The sequence below is a fragment of the Anoplophora glabripennis genome, unplaced genomic scaffold (assembly GCF_000390285.2).
Source record: "Anoplophora glabripennis isolate ALB-LARVAE unplaced genomic scaffold, Agla_2.0 scaffold463, whole genome shotgun sequence".
Taxonomy (NCBI): Eukaryota; Metazoa; Arthropoda; class Insecta; order Coleoptera; family Cerambycidae; genus Anoplophora; species Anoplophora glabripennis.
The window spans coordinates 88434-107433 of NW_019416810.1; the positions used below are offsets into that span (position 1 = coordinate 88434).

The 19000-nt window shown below is 33.4% G+C and overlaps 1 protein-coding gene across 1 annotated transcript in view; it reads right to left on the reverse strand.

Moving 5' to 3' along the window:
• The window catches only part of LOC108909158 (43 kDa receptor-associated protein of the synapse homolog), an 82864-nt gene that overhangs the window by 19158 nt on the left and 44706 nt on the right, over positions 1-19000 (reverse strand). Inside the window, exons 4-6 of the mRNA XM_023455497.1 lie at positions 8986-9137; positions 7906-8028; positions 147-330 (exon numbers count right to left, since the gene is read on the reverse strand). Coding sequence (XP_023311265.1) covers positions 147-330; positions 7906-8028; positions 8986-9137 — 459 coding nt within the window. The remainder of the gene's footprint in view (positions 1-146; positions 331-7905; positions 8029-8985; positions 9138-19000) is intronic.

A 19000-nucleotide genomic window follows, 5' to 3' on the forward strand; every position in this document is an offset into this window, starting at 1 on the left:
GTAGTAGTAAAAAAAACATTCGCAGCACTTTTTACAAGATGGCGGCCGATGCACACTAATCCCCTTCTTGACATCTAAAAAATAAAATTGCGTGCTCTGATTTTTGCAACCCCAAATGTAACTTTTCAATGGACTAATATATCTACCTGTAACTCCAAGGCGGGATCGTGTACCGCCTGTGCGATCCTGTGAGCGTGTTGGAAGCTGTCGAGGGCCTTGTTGAATCCGGCCAACTCCAGGTAGACCGAGCCCACGGTGAGGTGGACGTGCCCGGCAGTGGCGTGCTGTTCGCATTCGTTGTAGAGGGAGTGTCGCGCGTAAGCCAAAGCTCTGGAATATAAGGAATGATATACGTATGTTGTCTGAGTAATTTATTTGTGGTATATTTTTAGCTTCTTCTCTGTCAATTCTGCTTTGGCCTTGTCTTGTTTGTTCTGCGCAAAATAAAAGTAGAAATGTGCGAAAACGAATTTGAGGGAAACAATCCTTCAGATTTGGAAAAATATGCATTAAAGGCCGTGGGGAAGCTATTAACAAAAATTCGCGGCTGTTATACGAAAAAGTCACTTTTCTTCTTTTCTTTGTTGTAACGAATCAGAAATTTGTTGTGTTACACCCTGTATAAAACCTAATTAAACCTTGATTTAAACTGAGTTTTAGTAATTTTAAACCTCTAATTAGACAATGACATGTTTACAAGCGTTTTAATGTAAATTTCGTTTAATCCAGCACGCAAAAAACGCTTTGAGTGAAATGTCGCTTAATCAGAGACTTATAAATAAAGGAAAACTTTTTATATTCCGTGGTAACGGCGTTGCTAGGGCGTCAGTCCGGACCACGCTTTCTAGAGATTCGGGAGTAATCCCAGAGCAGCGACAGGAATGAGGAAAATTTTAAGAACTCGCCCGACGCGGTCCGCGTTAAAAGTTTGTTAAATTGCCTCTGGATTTATCATAGGCGTAGCGTACGAAGTGGTTAGAGCGGTCTGTCTTTGATTTTAAAGCTTCAAATCACAACATAGTTAGATAGGCAGTTTTACACAGTCGAATAAACTACACTGTAACAAAAAGTACGGTAAAATTCCTCGAACTTTCCATGGTAACCTGTTGCCATGGAATGTTCAAGCACACTTCATATATGTAATATTAAGTAAATCCTTTAAAATAGATGTTGATTATACATGAATTTTACTTGAACATTCCATGGCAACAGGTTACCATGGAAAGTACGAGGAATTTTACCGTACTTTTTATTACAGTGTAATACATTTTTGTTTTAATTGTTACGTATAATACACAAATTTGTCAATTTATTGATGACAATAAATTAATGAAGAAATTGTAAGTATAAGACATTTTTTTGGACTATTCTTCTTCAAAAGTGCCGCTGGCCAGGCAATTACTGTTAATGGTGCTTGCCATCCTGACATGATAATCCAATTTTTTATGCCTAAATTGCAAGATATGGATCCAGACGACATGTGGTATCAACAAGACGATATCACATGTCATAAAACTCGAGAAACAATTCAATTACTGCATAAGTCATTTCCTGGTCGTGTAATTTCCCGTTTTGGTAATCAGAATTGGCCGTCCAGATCATGCGATTTAACGCCGTTGAAGTTTTTTCTTTGAGTTTTTTGAACGCCTTGAGGCAGGAAGTTGAGCGCTGTATCAGCTTCATTTATGCAAAACGGTCATGGAAAATTTTCAGCAAAGCCGTGGAGGCCATTTACGCGATATGCTATTCCATATACAGGGTCGGAAAGTCCCCATGGTTCATCGGCCGTTACGTGAGAGCGATAAAGTAAGTCATAGAAATCCATCACTACTTATACAATTCCGACTTCGTATTCCGATATATTAATACAATCCGTTAACAAAGGGCAGCCCTAGAAAAAGTGATGCCAGATCTACAGATTTTTTTAGAATTGGGGAAATAGGGAATATTGTTTTATTTCTTGGGATTTTTAAGTCATTTTAAAAAGTATACTTAAATAACAACTAAATGAACTTTAAATGCAGCTGAGCACTATACTCTATTTGAATAACTTCTCAGTAGGGGAAACAAGGTCACTAGATTTACAAACAGAGGTATCTACTAGCTACTGTAAAAAGTTTTCGTTGTTACGCGTTGTGCTGCCCTCTGCTAACGGATTGTATTAACATATCGGAATACCGGAGTCAAAATTGTATAAGTAGTGACATCTATTAAAGAAAAGCCAAACGACGAAAATAAAGATGACCACCGGTCGCTGAATTACAAGTGGAAGTGGATCTTATTTGTGGAAGGGCGAAACGGGTGGTGACTATGAGACGCCTTCATTATAGCCACCCTTCTCTATCGCACGGATTTCTATGACATACTTTATCGCACTCACGTAACGGCCGATGAACCATGGGGACTTTCCGACCCTGTATAACCGTCTACTGTATACTTTATAAATCAATAAAAAAATTTGTAATTTTTAAATAAAAACCTGTGTTTTCTATCAAATTTACTTCTTGCGTGAATTTTGGTATAAAATGTTTCAACACAGTGTACTTTTGAATTAAACTTTTGACGGGAAAATGAAGAAAAATATAGGTTACGGGAAGCTATCCATATAAAAACATTTTTAACGTTCAAATTCGGGATTAACTCATACATCTACCCGTGTATAATTAAATTTAGAGGATATGTAACTACATGTTTGAAATATCCTAAATTCAGCGAGTTAAATTTGGTGGAGCTTTTAAATTAAACGAATACCTACCCGTTTGAAATACCTTTGATGAGTACATGTAGGTGGGAGGTATTAGAAAGTGTCGCAACTTTTACATGATACATCAAATTAAAATTTTTACTCGCAAAATTAGAACTTTGTGCATACGTTGTTAACACAGATTTTAAAATAATCGATTAAAGTTAGTCTCCAGTAAGGGAGAAAATCTAATAATTTGATGGAAACTCTGTTCCGTAAATTAACAGGTTCATACTTTTTTATCTCTCAATAAATTGGTCAATTTAAAGTAAGCAGATTACCAGCTTTATTTACATTTTAAAATTTTGGCTATATTTTTTAACGAAAAAAAAATCTGAAACTATAAGATATGGAAAAATAGATCAATTGGATAATTTTAAAACCGTTTTATTACTGACTTAATGACACTCTCAAACCCACTCTAGTTATTTAAGTTTTTGAGATATTATATATAATATGTACTTATTTTTTTTATTTTCAAGGTCTACAAAAAATTCATTGCAGCAACTTTTTGCAAATTATTGTATATAGATTTCCGAGAAACCATAATTTTCTCATCAACTTTTCGTCTATGTTTTTTTGGCAGGCTGTTGAATTTTTTAGTACTTCTCATATATTCTCTAACAGCTTTAAAACTGCTATTTCTTTCAGCTTACAATTAAAAAAAATGTCAGTATACAGGGTGTGGCATTATTGCGTCGAAGTACGATATCTCCTTTATTATAGAAGATATCAAAAAAGTTATTTTCACAAATTGTAGCCAACTTAAAACTGCACATTTATTTTCGTATATACAGAGTGTTACGTATTACCGGGGGAACCAAACATACTATTTATTAAATGGGACGCCCTATATATTATTTCAAATTTAGATTAAGCTTGTCTCACCCAATATAGGGTTTAATTTGTTATTCAGGGTATTTCAACAGTTATGGTCAATTGTATACGAGTATCATTTCCATTTCAGCGTCCTGTATACCCTAAACAGAACAACTTAACGATAATCTATTGCAGGCATAACTTTTTGATATTGGTACAGTTTTACGAGAAAGTGCTAGTTCTTTATTATTGTAACAGTTGAACATAGGGCGAGTCAAAACTCGAGCACATAATTTTCTCAATTTTTTAAATAAATCACCCTGTATTTTATTTTAAAAACTGAAAATACACTATACGTTCTTTCATTTTTATAAAACATTCCCTATAACTAAAATCATTAATTTCTGAGATATTTACCATTTAATAACAGAAATAGGGTTTTAAAAAAATTTCTATTATACAGGGTGTCCGGTAAGTACCTCCTAATCTCTCGGGAGTGTATAGGGGAGGTCAAAATAAAACTAGTCCTTCCTATAATTTTTTTTCCTAATGTGCCCCCTAACGGAGTTATGGGGGGTCAAAGGGGTACCTAGAAATTAACGTTTAGGGTTATAACTTTGAAACCACCCTGTATATTTTAATAAAATTTTCGTACGTTGTATTACACATGGAGCTCTACGATTTGATGCTAAAATCAACTTTTTGCTATTATCAGGTGTCCAGAAACGGACTGGCCCTATCACAATTTTTCTCAAAATTTTGACAGAAGTAATTTTATCAAACTGAAAATATTATTATTAGATACTCTGAAGGTTTTTCTTTAAAAATGGTACTCTTTATTTATTTCGAAAAAATGAACGGTTTGCGAGATAAATCGGTTTTGAAAAAAATTGGTAACAAATACAACAACAATTAAAATTTATTTTTTTTACATATTATTTCATGCATTTAATTTCTTTAACTTTATCAAGTCCAGAAATCTTTGAACGGGTTGGCTATACTTTATGAGCAAGTAGTGACCAATTAAAAATAACATTTGAAAAATAACTTACTTACAAGACATGCAACAAAGAACATTCAACAATGAACAAAGGTACCTAAATGTTACTTCGGTAGATGTTCAAAATGAGCACCCCGTACTTCAATGCACTTTCTAATCCTACGAATGTTTTCCCGGTGCACTTGAAATAATATTCCGTGATTATTGCGGAGATGGTCACAGTTCTGTGTTAGCCTCAGCAGAAGTTCCTCTCTACTATTTACGGGTGTTGAATAAACGTTATTTTTTAAATGACCCCACAGAAAAAAGTCTAATGGGTTTAGGTCGGGCGACCTAGGTGGCCATAATACAGGTCCGCCTCGACCTATCCATCGATCACCAAAAACATTCGTCAGATGTTGACGTACTAAACGATCAAAGTGGGGTGGTGCACCGTCATGCATGTACCACATTTCAGTTCTTATTTGAAGGGGCACTTCTTCTAACAAAATATTTAGATTTTCCTCTAAAAATTGCAAATAAAGAGCACCATTAAGTCTTTGCTCCAGAATAAATGGACCAATCAAATGATTCCCGATAATGCCAGCCCACACATTCACCATAAACCTTTGTTGGTAGCGAGTTTGAACTAAAGCGTGAGGGTTTTCTTCATCCCAGACATGTAGATTATGCGAATTAATTATGCCGTCTCTTGTAAAACCTGCTTCATCGGTGAACAAAATAGATGTACCAAAATTATGATTCCGAATATGATGCTGTAAAAACCAATTGGCGTATTGAAGTCTTTTTGGATAATCATCTGGAGACATAGCATGTACTTTTTGGATGTGGTACGGGTAAAGCAATTGTTCTTTCAGAGTTTCATGTACAGCCCATTTTGTAACATTGTTTTGCGCCGCAAGCTTCCTTATGCTATTTGAAGGATTATTAGCAACGTCTTCCAATATTTGTTCCTCTACATGAGGGTCTCGTACTCTCCTCGGGGCTCCTGCTCCACCACGGCGTGGCAAAAAGCTTCCTAAATAAAGGATTCGGAAGAAATTAGTTTCACTAACGTTTTTCACTATTTTTTTTTACCTGTTTCTCTTAAACTACGATCAACTCTTTCAAAAGTTTTTGGACTCGGCAAATGTCGACCCGGAAACCTTTCCTCATAAAGTCTTCTTGCCTCCACGGAGTTGCATAATGCTTCCCCATAAATTAGGTGCATATCAGCATATTCTGCACAGGAATATTCTTCCATTTTTAAATGTTATTTCTAACGGCTTAAAACGAATACCACAATAAAATTGAATTTTTATTCTGTCACGCGCCTTTGACAAGTACTTTAAAATCAACAGGGTCTAACAACGAAAACAATAGAAAAGAACTCCATGGAGACAAGAGCAATAATAATTTGTAGATGTATTTTGGTCATAGATGTTGATTTTACAAGAAACGGCATTATTCATTCCCTTAATTCACCACCAGTAAATGTTTATGGTGAATCTGTAGGCTGGCACTAGCGGGAATGATTTTATTGTAAAAAAATAAATTTTAATTGTTGTTGTATTTGTTACCAATTTTTTTCAAAACCGATTTATCTCGCAAACCGTTCATTTTTTCGAAATAAATAAAGAGTACCATTTTTAAAGAAAAACCTTCAGAGTATCTAATAATAATATTTTCAGTTTGATAAAATTACTTCTGTCAAAATTTTGAGAAAAATTGTGATAGGGCCAGTCCGTTTCTGGACACCTGATAATAGCAAAAAGTTGATTTTAGCATCAAATCGTAGAGCTCCATGTGTAATACAACGTACGAAAATTTTATTAAAATATACAGGGTGGTTTCAAAGTTATAACCCTAAACGTTAATTTCTAGGTACTCCTTTGACCCCCCATAACTCCGTTATGGGGCACATTAGGAAAAAAAATTATAGGAAGGACTAGTTTTATTTTGACCTCCCCTATACACTCCCGAGAGATTAGGAGGTACTTACCGGACACCCTGTATATCACAAGTTGGCCGTGGGCAAATGCAAATGTGACAAATTGTTATAAAACATTACAAAATATCCGTTGTTAAGATGAGATTCTTATAATATTAACCAACTTGTTATAATATGAATTTTTTAATCTCTATTTTCGTTATTAAATGGTAAATATCTCAGAAATTAATGATTTTAGCTATAGGGAATGCTTATAAAAATGAAAGAACATAATATTTTAGTTTTTAAAATAAAATACAGGGTGATTCATTTAAAAAAATTGAGACAATTATGTGCTCGAGTTCTGGCTCTTTCTCGTAAAACTGTACCAATATCAAAAAGTTATGCCTGCAAAAAATTATTGTTAAGTTGTTTTGTTTAGGGTATACAGGAAGCTGGAAATGATTCTCGTATACAATTGACCATAACTTTTGACATACCCTGTATAACATAATTAAACGCTATATTGGAAGCATGGGTGAGATGAGCTTAATCTAAATTTGAAATAATATATAGGGTGTCCCGTTTAAAAAATAGTATGTTTGGTTCACCCTGGTAATATGTAACACTCTGTATATCCGAAAATAATTTTAAAATGTGCAGTTTTAAGTTGGATACAATTCTTGTAAATAACTTTTTTTGATATGTTCTATATATCTTCTATTCTGTATATCAGTAAAATGGCTGAACCGGCATTATATTTTTTCAGCTAATTTCTTGTCCAATTTGTTGAAGTTATAAAATTTGAATACTGTACAGGGTGTTCTTGAAATAAGTCGATCTATGGTCTGAAGCGTCATGTGTTCCAGAAACTTGATCAAGAATTATTACGCGAAACATAGGTCGACCCTGCATACTTAATCAACTGATCAATTGTTTACAATGCAGTAACTAAGTCAAGTTAAGTGTGGTTATTTGCATGGCTTGATTAGCTTGCTCTCGTCGAATATTGATTTACGTAATTTTGTTTCAACATGCCATATTGAAATTATGAAGCGGATATGATATTAGTGTACGCGGAGGGGGAGTACGAATATGATTTAAAGATGACGTGTTATTTGTATGCAAATCGTTACCCCAGACATCTCCTGAATTCCCGAATAGTGCAAAATGTTGTTCAGAGATGCGTGACACCGGTAGAATAAACCCAACGCATGAAGATGAAAAACATAAGAATACTTCACACTTGTGGAGGAAAACCCAAGTCGCAGTACACGCAATATTGCACGTGAAATGTCTTGGAGTTTTTGGTGACAACTTATTTGAACCAATTACCTCCACGTCTGAACGGATTTAGAATTTCTAAAATTTTTTTCGTCTTTTCAGAGAATGAATAACATATTTTCAAAAAAAAAATCGTAAATGGGAACTTACCTTTCCAAACCACCCAATCGCTGGTGGGCTCTGGCGAGGTTCAAATAGGATTCGGCTCTCATGTTGGGACTGTCCAATTCTTCAGAAATAAAGAGTTGTCGATGGGCGTACTCCAAAGCGTCTCTAGAAATAAATTTATATCCAATTTGGGAGTTCGGTTGGTTGTATAAAAAGCCTTTTCATAGAGTAGAATATTGCCTGTATACAACATTACTGAGACGAAGCTTGTTGTTGACTTGCTTTATAAACTCTATATAGAAAATTCGATTCAAAATATTTTTTAAAATTATTAAAAAAAATCGAATTAATCATTATATATTTTTTATTTTATAGGCGTAAAAATAAATACATACGCTATTTATGCTTTGTTTTCTTGCGTCTGTGGTATTCAGGACATTTTAAATTGTGCAAGCAAACATTTTGGTAAGGTTTTAGAACACTAGTTATATAAATGAAATAATCAGTGAATGAATGGATTAATTACTGAATGAATTAGTGAATTAATTCATGAGTGAATGGGTAAATAAATGGGCGAGTGAATGAATGAGTGAATGAGTGAGTGAATGATTCAGGGAAAGAACAAATCGTGAATGAATTAATGAACGAATTAGTGATTGAATTAATGAATGAATGGGTGTATGAATGAGTGAATGAATGAGTGAGTGAATGAATGAGTGAATGAATGAGTGAATGAATGAGTAAATAAATGAGTGAATGAATGAGTGAATGAAGCGTTAATTAATGATTGAATAAATTAGTGAATGAGTGTTTGAATCCATTAATGAATAAATCAGTGAATTGATGAATGAATGAATGAATGAATGAATAAATGTATGTACAAATGAATACATCTATGAATTAATAAAGACATGCGTTAATGCAAGAATGCATAAATGAACCAATTAATTGGTTATTGAGTGAATTAATGAATAAATACGTGATTGAATGAGTAATTCAATGAATGAATAACAGCCTGAATGGACAACTGAATTAATTACTGAATTAATGAGTGAATTAATCAATAAACTAATGAATTAATGAATATATAAGTGAATAATTGGATTAATCAATGAATTTCACCTGTACTTCCCCCAGTCCATGTACGCCTGGTAGAGGTACCCCAGGAGGGTGAACTTGTCCTCCCTTTTTCTGATCGCCTTGAGAGCCGACTTCCATTTGCGCACCGCCTGCTGCTGTTTGTGTTGGTTGTACAGGCGGAGTCCCTGATCGACCTGGTAAACATGATACGTTATTTACGGTTTTAATGAGATATTAATTAAACGGATAAAGAAATCGATGCTTCAATTATTTCCCCGGAAGTTGATTGCTTAATTATTCTCAGGTATAATATTTGATCGATTTTTGCTTTAGCCTTAAAAATTTGTGTACGAGTTTTCGAGACTTTAAATATTGAGGGGCGAGAAATTAAAATGTCTGGTAAATTCTGCGGAAAGCATGGGCGTTATGACTTTTTCCTTTGTTAAATATTTAAATATTATACACCGTGTCCACCTAGTGCGCGTAAGTCCAATATCTAGGTTAATAAAAGATATAACTTAATTTTTTTTTACAGAGTTGCCTACTTTCCCGAGCTCCACAAAATGAAAATATATTTATATATACAGGGTGTTCAGTTTTTCCTGGGCAGGTACCAACTTAATTTTTTTAAATGGAAATCTATATTTTTTATGGCATTATCGAATTCTACGTGAAAAATTAACGGGACTTTGTGTTATGATCCCTATTAAAATATTGATAGTTTTCTTCATTTTTTTTTCTTATGTTTCGTCACTTCTAGTAGTTGACATAATTATGATTGTATGACAGCTAGAAAATATTTTTTTTCAGGAACTGAAACTTGAATATCCGTTGGTGGTACTTCGTATACTCGCTCCTTGATATAACCCCACAAGAAAAAGTCCAGACTATTTAAGTCAGGCGAACGTGCGGGCCAAGAAACTGGACCACCACGACCTAACTACTGGTTTGGATTTACGTGATTTAGGTGTTCTCTAACCTGAAAGATAAATAGGTAAGGAAAAGTATAATAACAATAAAAGAATCACATTACAGCCAAAGGAACCGGCGCAAATCCGGTATTTTATATAAAAATGTTTTTTTTGCAAAAACTACGCAACTTAGGTATACGGAAAGCTATTAAAAAATTGTAGGGTATACAGAAAGGCATCTAATGAAATCATAAAACACAGCTATTTGAAAAAGTCGAGATTTTTCAAATTTTAAATTATCAAGTTTGGCACGATTTTTTTGCCCCCTGTATATCGTAGGTCAATTTTTGATACGTCTTTTGAGAGAGCCATCTCCACTCTACAGTTCCTGAAAAGAAATAATTTCTAGCTGTCATACAATCATAATTATGTCAACTACTAGAAGTGACGAAACATAAGAAAAAAAGTGAAAAGTCGATTATCTCGACATATTTAAAGATGTCCGAATTACCTTATGTAGTTTTAAAGATGATTAGGTTCAGCGCATAATCTAAGGGTTAGTTCTAACCAAAAAGGCAGTTCTTAAAAAAAAGTTAGTTCTAAAAGTTAAAAAGGGTAGTTGCAAAATTTGATTGCTTGAATTAGTATGACATTGAAATTTCATGAATACTTGTTAAATGCCGGTCCTCTAAAAGGTTAATAAATAAATAAATAACATAACATAACATAAATTTATTGAAATAAAACAATGAGTATGTACTTTGAGTACAGTATATGAACATTTAAAATTAATAAACTCGAAAGGATATAACAGAAGAAGAATTATAATTGTCCGGCATTTAAAAAGTACTGCATCTTCTTTTTTCTTTGGGGTGGGGGGGGGGTAATGGGCTTTATTGGGAGCAACAAGTTATTTGTGCAAATCGAATTTTTCGGGCGCTTTCTTTGAGCTAGCATAGGGTGATTGATTTTGGGTGGTTCTTAAAACCTTAGATTATCCCCTGATTAGGTTATATTCAATGCGACCTGTCAGGTTTTCCAGATTATCAATTTTTTCTTTGAAAAATTGATTGCGTGTAGAAAATCCTTCCCCTCCTCTCCATGCTAATTCGTATGAAGTAATATGAAAAAAATACGCTCTAATTCATCCCAAATTTCGGTAATTCTTTTATACAAATTAATTGTTAATGATGAGTAGCCGAATTTTCTTTCTAAGGGGTAGCTCTGTAATTTTCCTCGCACAGCATCTTGAACAGCTCTGGAAGCCGCAAATTCTACATCAGAAAGTGGATTGAACTGAATTTTACATTTTTCATAAAACATTTCTTGTAGTAGCATTGCTGTGGAGGTCCACATTATTACACTTTATAATTTGCACAATTTCTCCTCTTCATATTGAAAGCATAATCTTCCAATATGTTCGCTAATAGTTCGATAGTCGAAAACGTTTTTTCACTGAAAATTTGAATAAACTGTTTTCAAAGGCTTGTTTTAGACTTTTTGATATTTTTACGTTAAATTTTGAACTTCTTTTCGAGTTACTGATTGATCTTATTCACCGAAATGAGACATTTTAAAATACTACACAATTTCGATAAAAGTCTACTTAGACCATAGACCTTACTAGGTCTATGACTTAGACTAAGCAATTAACATCAACGTGGCAGAGATGACAAATCAGCACGTCTGGCATGGCTTTCTTTACATTTTGACTGATGAATCGACTTCAAAATGTCGGGTTTAATTTTATTAATAATTTTAATGTGAAATTTTCTTATCGAATATAAATTATTCAAAGAAGTTTTTTCATTCTAAATATTTGTGGCATCCAAAAAAGCTTTCTAATTAAATTAAGCATTAGTGATATAAGTAATTATAATAATAATACAAATAGTTCTCTCTATTTAAATATTTACATAATATCGTTAAATAGTAGTAACAGATAAAAGAGGAAAGTATGAAACTGCTCATAATTGAAAGTATTTTGATAAAAAGTATCCCAAATAGCCTCTCTGCTTCTTCTAATTTTTCTGCTTCTGAAAAATTGTTCCTATTAAGGAAACTGCTCCACTGAAATGGAAAAAAACCCGTCCTGACTGCCGTAAAATTTACTTAAAGTTTGGCGTGAAAATGGGCTGATTTTAGCAAAAACATTTTTATTAGCGTAATGTGGATGTATTTTCATTGTAATCCTCATCTTAAAATTTTATCTATCTACATTATCTACTTTTCTAAATTGTTCTCCTGGCAATAAGACAGAAAAAAAAAGGAAAATTATTCCTTTCATTTCAGTAAAGAAGTTTTCCATTCGTGGAATCTATTTCGTAATAATAATCATTGTTTCAAACATTTACGAAGCTTTAGAAGAATTTTGAAAAGTAATCAACTTAGTTTTGACATATCCTAAACAGAATTAAACACTGAAACAAGTATTTCAATTGTTTAATGTCTTTTGTCTTTGTATACACGTAATACGTCCATAGGGTGGCAGTAGGGTATAATTGCGGTCTCGGAGTCTCCCCCCTCCACTTTCTGGCTTGGGATGACCTTGAGGCCGAAGGCCGATGACGTTGGTGTATGGATGACCTTGAGGCTGAAAGCCGAAAGTGACGTAGGTTGGTGACTTTCATTTGACCTTGGATTGCAGTTAACCTTGAAATTAGATTTGTATGGTATCTGAGATAGGAGGAATTTTACACTTGAGGCCGAAGGCCGATGACGTTTGTGTATGGATGACCTTGAGGCTGAAAGCCGAAAGTGACGTAGGTTGGTGACTTTCATTTGACNGGTACAATGACTCAAACTGAAATTAGTCAATCTACAAAATTAGTGACTACTAGCACTTTGTTAAGTATTGTAAAATGTGTGGCAAGATAATGTAGACATTTAAAAAATATTTTTTGTACCCAAACCGCTCATTTAATTTAACATTTTAGAAGAGGCCTAAAAACTTGTATCACCTATCAAATAAAAAATAGTTGTCATTATTGCCCGAAAGAGGAAACAGTTATGAACGGATATTATCACCATACATCAATTTTGTAGGAGTTGTAAGTTTTAAAAAATACTCTGTATAGCACCAAAATATGTAGATTGAAAGCAAAAGTCCACAACACAAAAATAATCAAAATCGATTAATACGTATTCGACTTATTTACAAAATTCAAAAAAATGTCACGAACTTTGAGGCCATCTAGCGGTCAAACGAAGCGATTTCGGATATAGGTGAATTAGATTAACACGTTCACTGCGGTACATACCTCCGGGGGTATGTACTCATTATAAAAAATATGCGAATCTCAATAATCACATTTTTACTGTATCTGGAAGTTGCAGAATCTGTAGTTTTTAGAAATAATGATTTTTCCATTATTTTCTTTTCAAAACTCTTTGCGAATGAAAACGTTAGTATCCTAGGATATATAGTTGCAGATACATGCAAGTTTTTAGCAATAATTGTGTTATTTTTAATTTTATAGTGTCAAATGTAAAAAAATTACATATCCCCAGGGATATGTACCGCAGACAGAAGAAGTTTTGTTACATATCCCCGAAGATATGTATCGCAGTCAAGGACAAAGTACATTGAGATTATCTCGCAGTGAACGTGTTAATTCATGTTTATTTAAGCACTATTTGATGCAATTGGTCTGAAATCTGTATATTTAAAAATTGCCGAAATAAGGATAAAGTTTTTTGTTAATAACTTTTTTATTTTGCATCTTAAAAATCTGAAATTTGCACAGACGCGAGATAATGTAATTACCTTTCGAACCTTTTCTACAAAATTTCGATATCTTGACTTGGGCAGAAAATATACGCGCTCGCGTGCTTTATAATTTTGCAATAGGCCGCCATTTTGAAATTCGGGGTCCGCATTGCGGGTATTTGTTGAGCACCCCAACGATTATCTTTTCCTGTAGTTTCATCCAATTTCAGTCAAATTTGTTCTTTTTATTTAATTCTGAAAATTTTGCACATTTTTTTTCATTGCTAATTTTGCAACGTAATAATTTTTTATAAAAATCTTCATCCATATATTTTACCAAACATTAATTATTTATAACATTTTCCAAAAAAACCAACACGTACGCTTATGTATAATGTGAGGAGAAAAATTAAATAGAAAATCGAAAAATTCTCTCAAGGTTAAAAATTTTAGCGTGCTATGCAAATAATGCTCACAAATGTCAACAGATTATGATTTATTCTTTTTTTTTAGTGGGATATTAGTAAACATCGGCTGAAAGAATCTGAGTGTACTAATGTATTTCAGATAATAGTATGGTACATTTTTTCTACAAAGTAGTAGTAGCCTATCTTTGTAGCAAACCTCAGGAAGAAAATCGATAAGTATACCTCATGTCGATTAGAGGCTTATTTTCGGAAAAAGAGCAATATTTTTTTTCTTTTGTTAGAAACAATATGACGCTCGACCTCTACAAATACACAAATTTAGGCGTTTATTCTGTGTATTTTTTTACTTAATTTTAAGGCCATAAAATTCGAGTTAGGCCCGAACAGCCATGTTGTTTCTGATGTACCTATTGTCAAAATTTCATGATATTTGGACGAATAGAAGCAGAGTTATTGCGTCTGAAGTAACAGTATGTTTGTGTCATTGGTGAATAAATGAGCATCGAACAAAAAAAATGTGCAGATAATGCTTTCTGGTGTTGCCAGATTTCTTCAATAGCTACTAAAACAAAATTTTTTTAAATGGCAACACCGTATTTTTTTAACATAATTCGACAGATCTTCAAAATCTAAATAAAAAATGTTATGTCACATTTCTTTATTGGAGTAGCCATTTTAGAACAATCAGCAAAAACAACGAAAATAATCTGTAGCCGGCAGGAATTAAAAGAAACTAACATAGCGATAGTAGGCATTGGAAATTAAACAAAAATTATGTTTTTTGAAAAGAGTTATCATTATTGTGCTGTTATTGTGTTATTTGAATGTGTATAAAAATAACGTTTTAATTCAGTTGCTGTTTACTTTGGAACACACTTTGTATAACTTCTTATAATTTTGCTTTTAAATTTTTATGAGTTTGAGAGTAGTTAGTTTATATTTAAATGGTAAATATTAAATAAACTATTATTGTTACGAATTTATCAAAATAAATAAGAACATGTTTATTTTAATGTTAATATGCCTTCATTAGTTACCAGCAAACTTATTGAACTGGTTAGAAGGAAACGAACTTATTTAACTTTAATAACCGGCTAGTTTGATTTGAACGAGACTTATTTACCATGACCTTACACTACTTTGTGTATTTTTTTTTCTGTGTAAAGACTAAAGAACGTTTCCAACAAAGATCCCAAGATCAGTGGCCACAATCGAGGAAATATACAAAGTGCTCTGTTTATAAAATTAAACTTAAGCTTCCAGGTAAAGGCTAAGATAATTGGGGATTTATTTTTCAGATCTACTACCAAAATGGAGCAACTTTTGCCTAAGACATTATTTTACGAAACTGTTAATAAGGGGGATACGGATCACCTTAGACGGATATAAAAATAAAAAGTATCAACCAACTTTGAACACTAGCCTGAAACAATCTATAGGGGTGACCCATTACTTTTTGTACTTTATGTTGTGAAAATTAACCTCCGCAAACTGTTTTCCAATTTAGGTACTTCCACTTAGCCATTTATCGGTTGTCTGGAAGCTCAGGGTATCCTGAAAAAGTTTTATTGCTTGCAATTTACTCGGGCACCGGAGGTATTCGCTGCAATTTATAGTTTGCTTATCCTTTAAGGAGCCTACCGGCGGATCCACCCGCCAAACTCTGAACTCTTTACGACCTTATTATGTTACTTTCGAGTTTGTTCTGACAATGATTAAGGCGCGGAGGCTGAGGGCTGCGCAAACATCTATCAGTTTGAGCAAACATCGAGGGATGGCACCATTGATGAAAATTGTTTTGAAAAACTTCTATTTGAGGAAATACTAACAAAGAGACGAGCTTTAACAAAGCAGAGAACTAAAGTATTTCAAGTGACTACCAGTATTTATACTCCACAGTCGAACTATAGTAGGATCATATTCGATGCAAAGTAATAAATCATTGCCTGTCAAGGGAATCAGTGCAACACGTTTTAGGGGATTTGGAAATTGAATAATTTCTTTATGCATTATGGATTAATAGTTATATATTTATGAAGGACAAAATGAAAAACAAAGGCATCTCCTTCGCACATTGGGCGGCAGGACAACAATACATTTATTACTCCCTTCATTATCCCTCATATGACTTGTGTCTTGTGTTTTTTGCGGCGGCGCGCGTGCCGGCCTGGCGTGGTCAGTTTCGTTTCGGTTGTATTGGTGCTGCGTGTTTCTCGCTCGCGATATTTGTGAGGTTATAACTGTTATAAGTGCAATTATATTTCTTTCGGGCTATATGTGTGTTTCGCGCTATTATTTGAGAATTTGTGAGTGAAATCATATTTCTTGTGCTCCGTAACAAAAGTGTTTTTAGTGTTTTATTTGTGTGCTGTGTGTGTGTTTCGGGCTGTTGTTTGTGAATCGTGAATGCTATTATATTTTCTGTGCTAGTGAAGTGAAGTTTTTTGTATTATTATTGCTCTGTTGTCGTTATATGGATAAATGGAGGCGGTGCCTGGATGTTCGCGAGCCGGATGTACTGCTGTGGGTACAAAAAAATCTATATTAAGTTACAGAGAAAAAACGATAATATTAAATGTCTATAACCCTTTAGAAAAGGATCATCCCATGAAACTGAAGACTGGTTTGGTGGAAATGTGTTCTAGATATACTGGAGTAAGCGAATTATCTGTTTTCAAAATTTTAAGAGAGAAGAAAATTGAAGGAGACGTTAAGAAACCTAAAAAAGGGGGTGCAAAGAAGAAATTAATATTAAATGAAGATGAGAAAAATGCAGTTTGGCGTACAGTACATAAATCATAGAATTTATATTTTGTTTATAATTTGTTAACATTTCTTGTTTGATAGAAAAATAACTTATTTTGTTGAGATTGGTAGAGAATTGTTGTTAGTGTTTTCATTTGATAGAATCATATCATAGGATTTATATTTTGTTTTCATTCTGTAAATATTTATAGTATATCTGTTATACAAGGTTTTTGCTTTGAAACTTCGTTCTCCTTATAAAAAAAAGAATCGTAATGGGGTGCGATGAAGAGATCAGTTCACGTCTGGAACCCTGTTCCTACAAAAATCCCTTTATTCTCATAAACTATTTGTTTTAAATGTAATTTATTATAAATCCAATTCGTTATTTAAATTCCACATATGTACTACATTTCACCTCTGTACGCGCCACTGTTTATTGTTCCCTGCTCTACGATCAAGCTCGCCAGGTTAGTATTTGACGTATAACCGACCACTTCGTACACTCGATGCACCTGGCCGACTACAGCTAGTACCAGAACACAGTGCGTATGCAGCGGTATTTCAGATTTTACATTCAATTTCATTTTAAATTTGAAAAGGTTCATCTTACGCCTCCTAAAAATGATGACACGATTTTCCTTTGATAAAAGGCCGACAATTTTTTGCTCTACTTTGCATCGAATATGATCCTACTATAGATCATAAAACGTGAAAACTTGAAAAATTATTAGTAGGTATTTTATCGCACTTTATGACGGGGAAAGGTATGTAGAACGATAATATCAAAAACCTAACTCGAATGAAGTGAGGCTAAGTTGGCAAATCACAAATAAGTGGCAAAATTACGTGGTTTTTCACTTTTCTTTACTGCCCACGAAAATCTAGACTACCTACCTAAATTACCTACAATTTAAGGTATGTAGTCGTTTTTCACCAATTTGTTAACTGTAAAATAAGGTTGAAGGCGAAAATATAAGTTTTCGAAAATTCCGTATTATTATTGCAAAAAGCGATGGATGTTAATGAAATTTATGGAAAAGACGGTCAATCCAATGATCAACATGTGTGCCAAACGCCGATTCAATTGACTGTGAAATTGTTGCTCCAGGTATTTTTGTTAATTCTTTTCGTTTGTTTTTTTACAACTAATTGCTTAATTAAAAAACGTCAATTTTAGAGATTTATACGTATTAATTTATCGCTTCCTATATTTCCGTAATCTCCCTTAAACTCCTTAAATTCCTGAAAAAGGCAAAGATGAGATACCTAGTGATAGTAAACAAATATTACGGTAAATAATTAAAACAGTCATCGTCTTTTTGTTCTTTGTTCATAATTTTAGTAATGCAGAGTACCTGATTGTTATTTATTTAAAAAATATTATTGTTAAAAATGAAAGGCATGTAGAACGTTGGCTGGATAGAATACAAAAATGTTAAAGCTTTTTGCGCGAGTTCGGCGAGCGTATGCGGAAGAGATAGATAGCGATTAGAGCGCGGGAATTCCGACGAATATTACACATATTAGGTTGTGTTGTTTTTGTTTTAATATTACTACATTACTTACTTATTTTCACATTTTGATCTGTTATTGGTAGACAGCAGTACAATGGCGTGTACTACATTAAATAAATATTTATATTAATATACAATGTAGGTATGTCATAATTAAACAACTGTATATACACAATACTAGAAGCATAAAAGTCTTACATTAATAAACATGTTCCTGCAAATGCACCGTTTTTGATATGTAAGGTGTTCAACAAAAATTTTTTTTTCAGTGTTTTGGCGATATCTGAGGAATCGTTTGACATACAGAACTCAAATTTTGTACACGTGTTCTCATTAACAAGAGTTATTTTTGAGCACTAATTCAATTTTTATTCATGTGAGAGTGACGGAGATTTTAGGATTGCGTGAGGTTCCTTTGTCCCTAATTTTTACGACTTCGGGAAAATTGGCATTTTGAAAGTATATTTTAAACGGCCAAATGTTTTCTACACAAAAAAGGTACTTATCATCAAAAGCTCTAAAGTGAATCGTTTTCAATATAAATTTCGTTTTATGAAGGACAACATGAAAAAAAGTGGCAAGATGATAAAATAGTTTATCCACGACTATTGTATAATGTACCCATTATACGTCTGTTTGCTCGACCTTATTAATACCCATTAATCACGGCAGTGATTAATGAGTCATTAATCACTACTGTCAGATGCTTCCTTGATTTAGCTATAATATTATATTGTTCTGCTACAA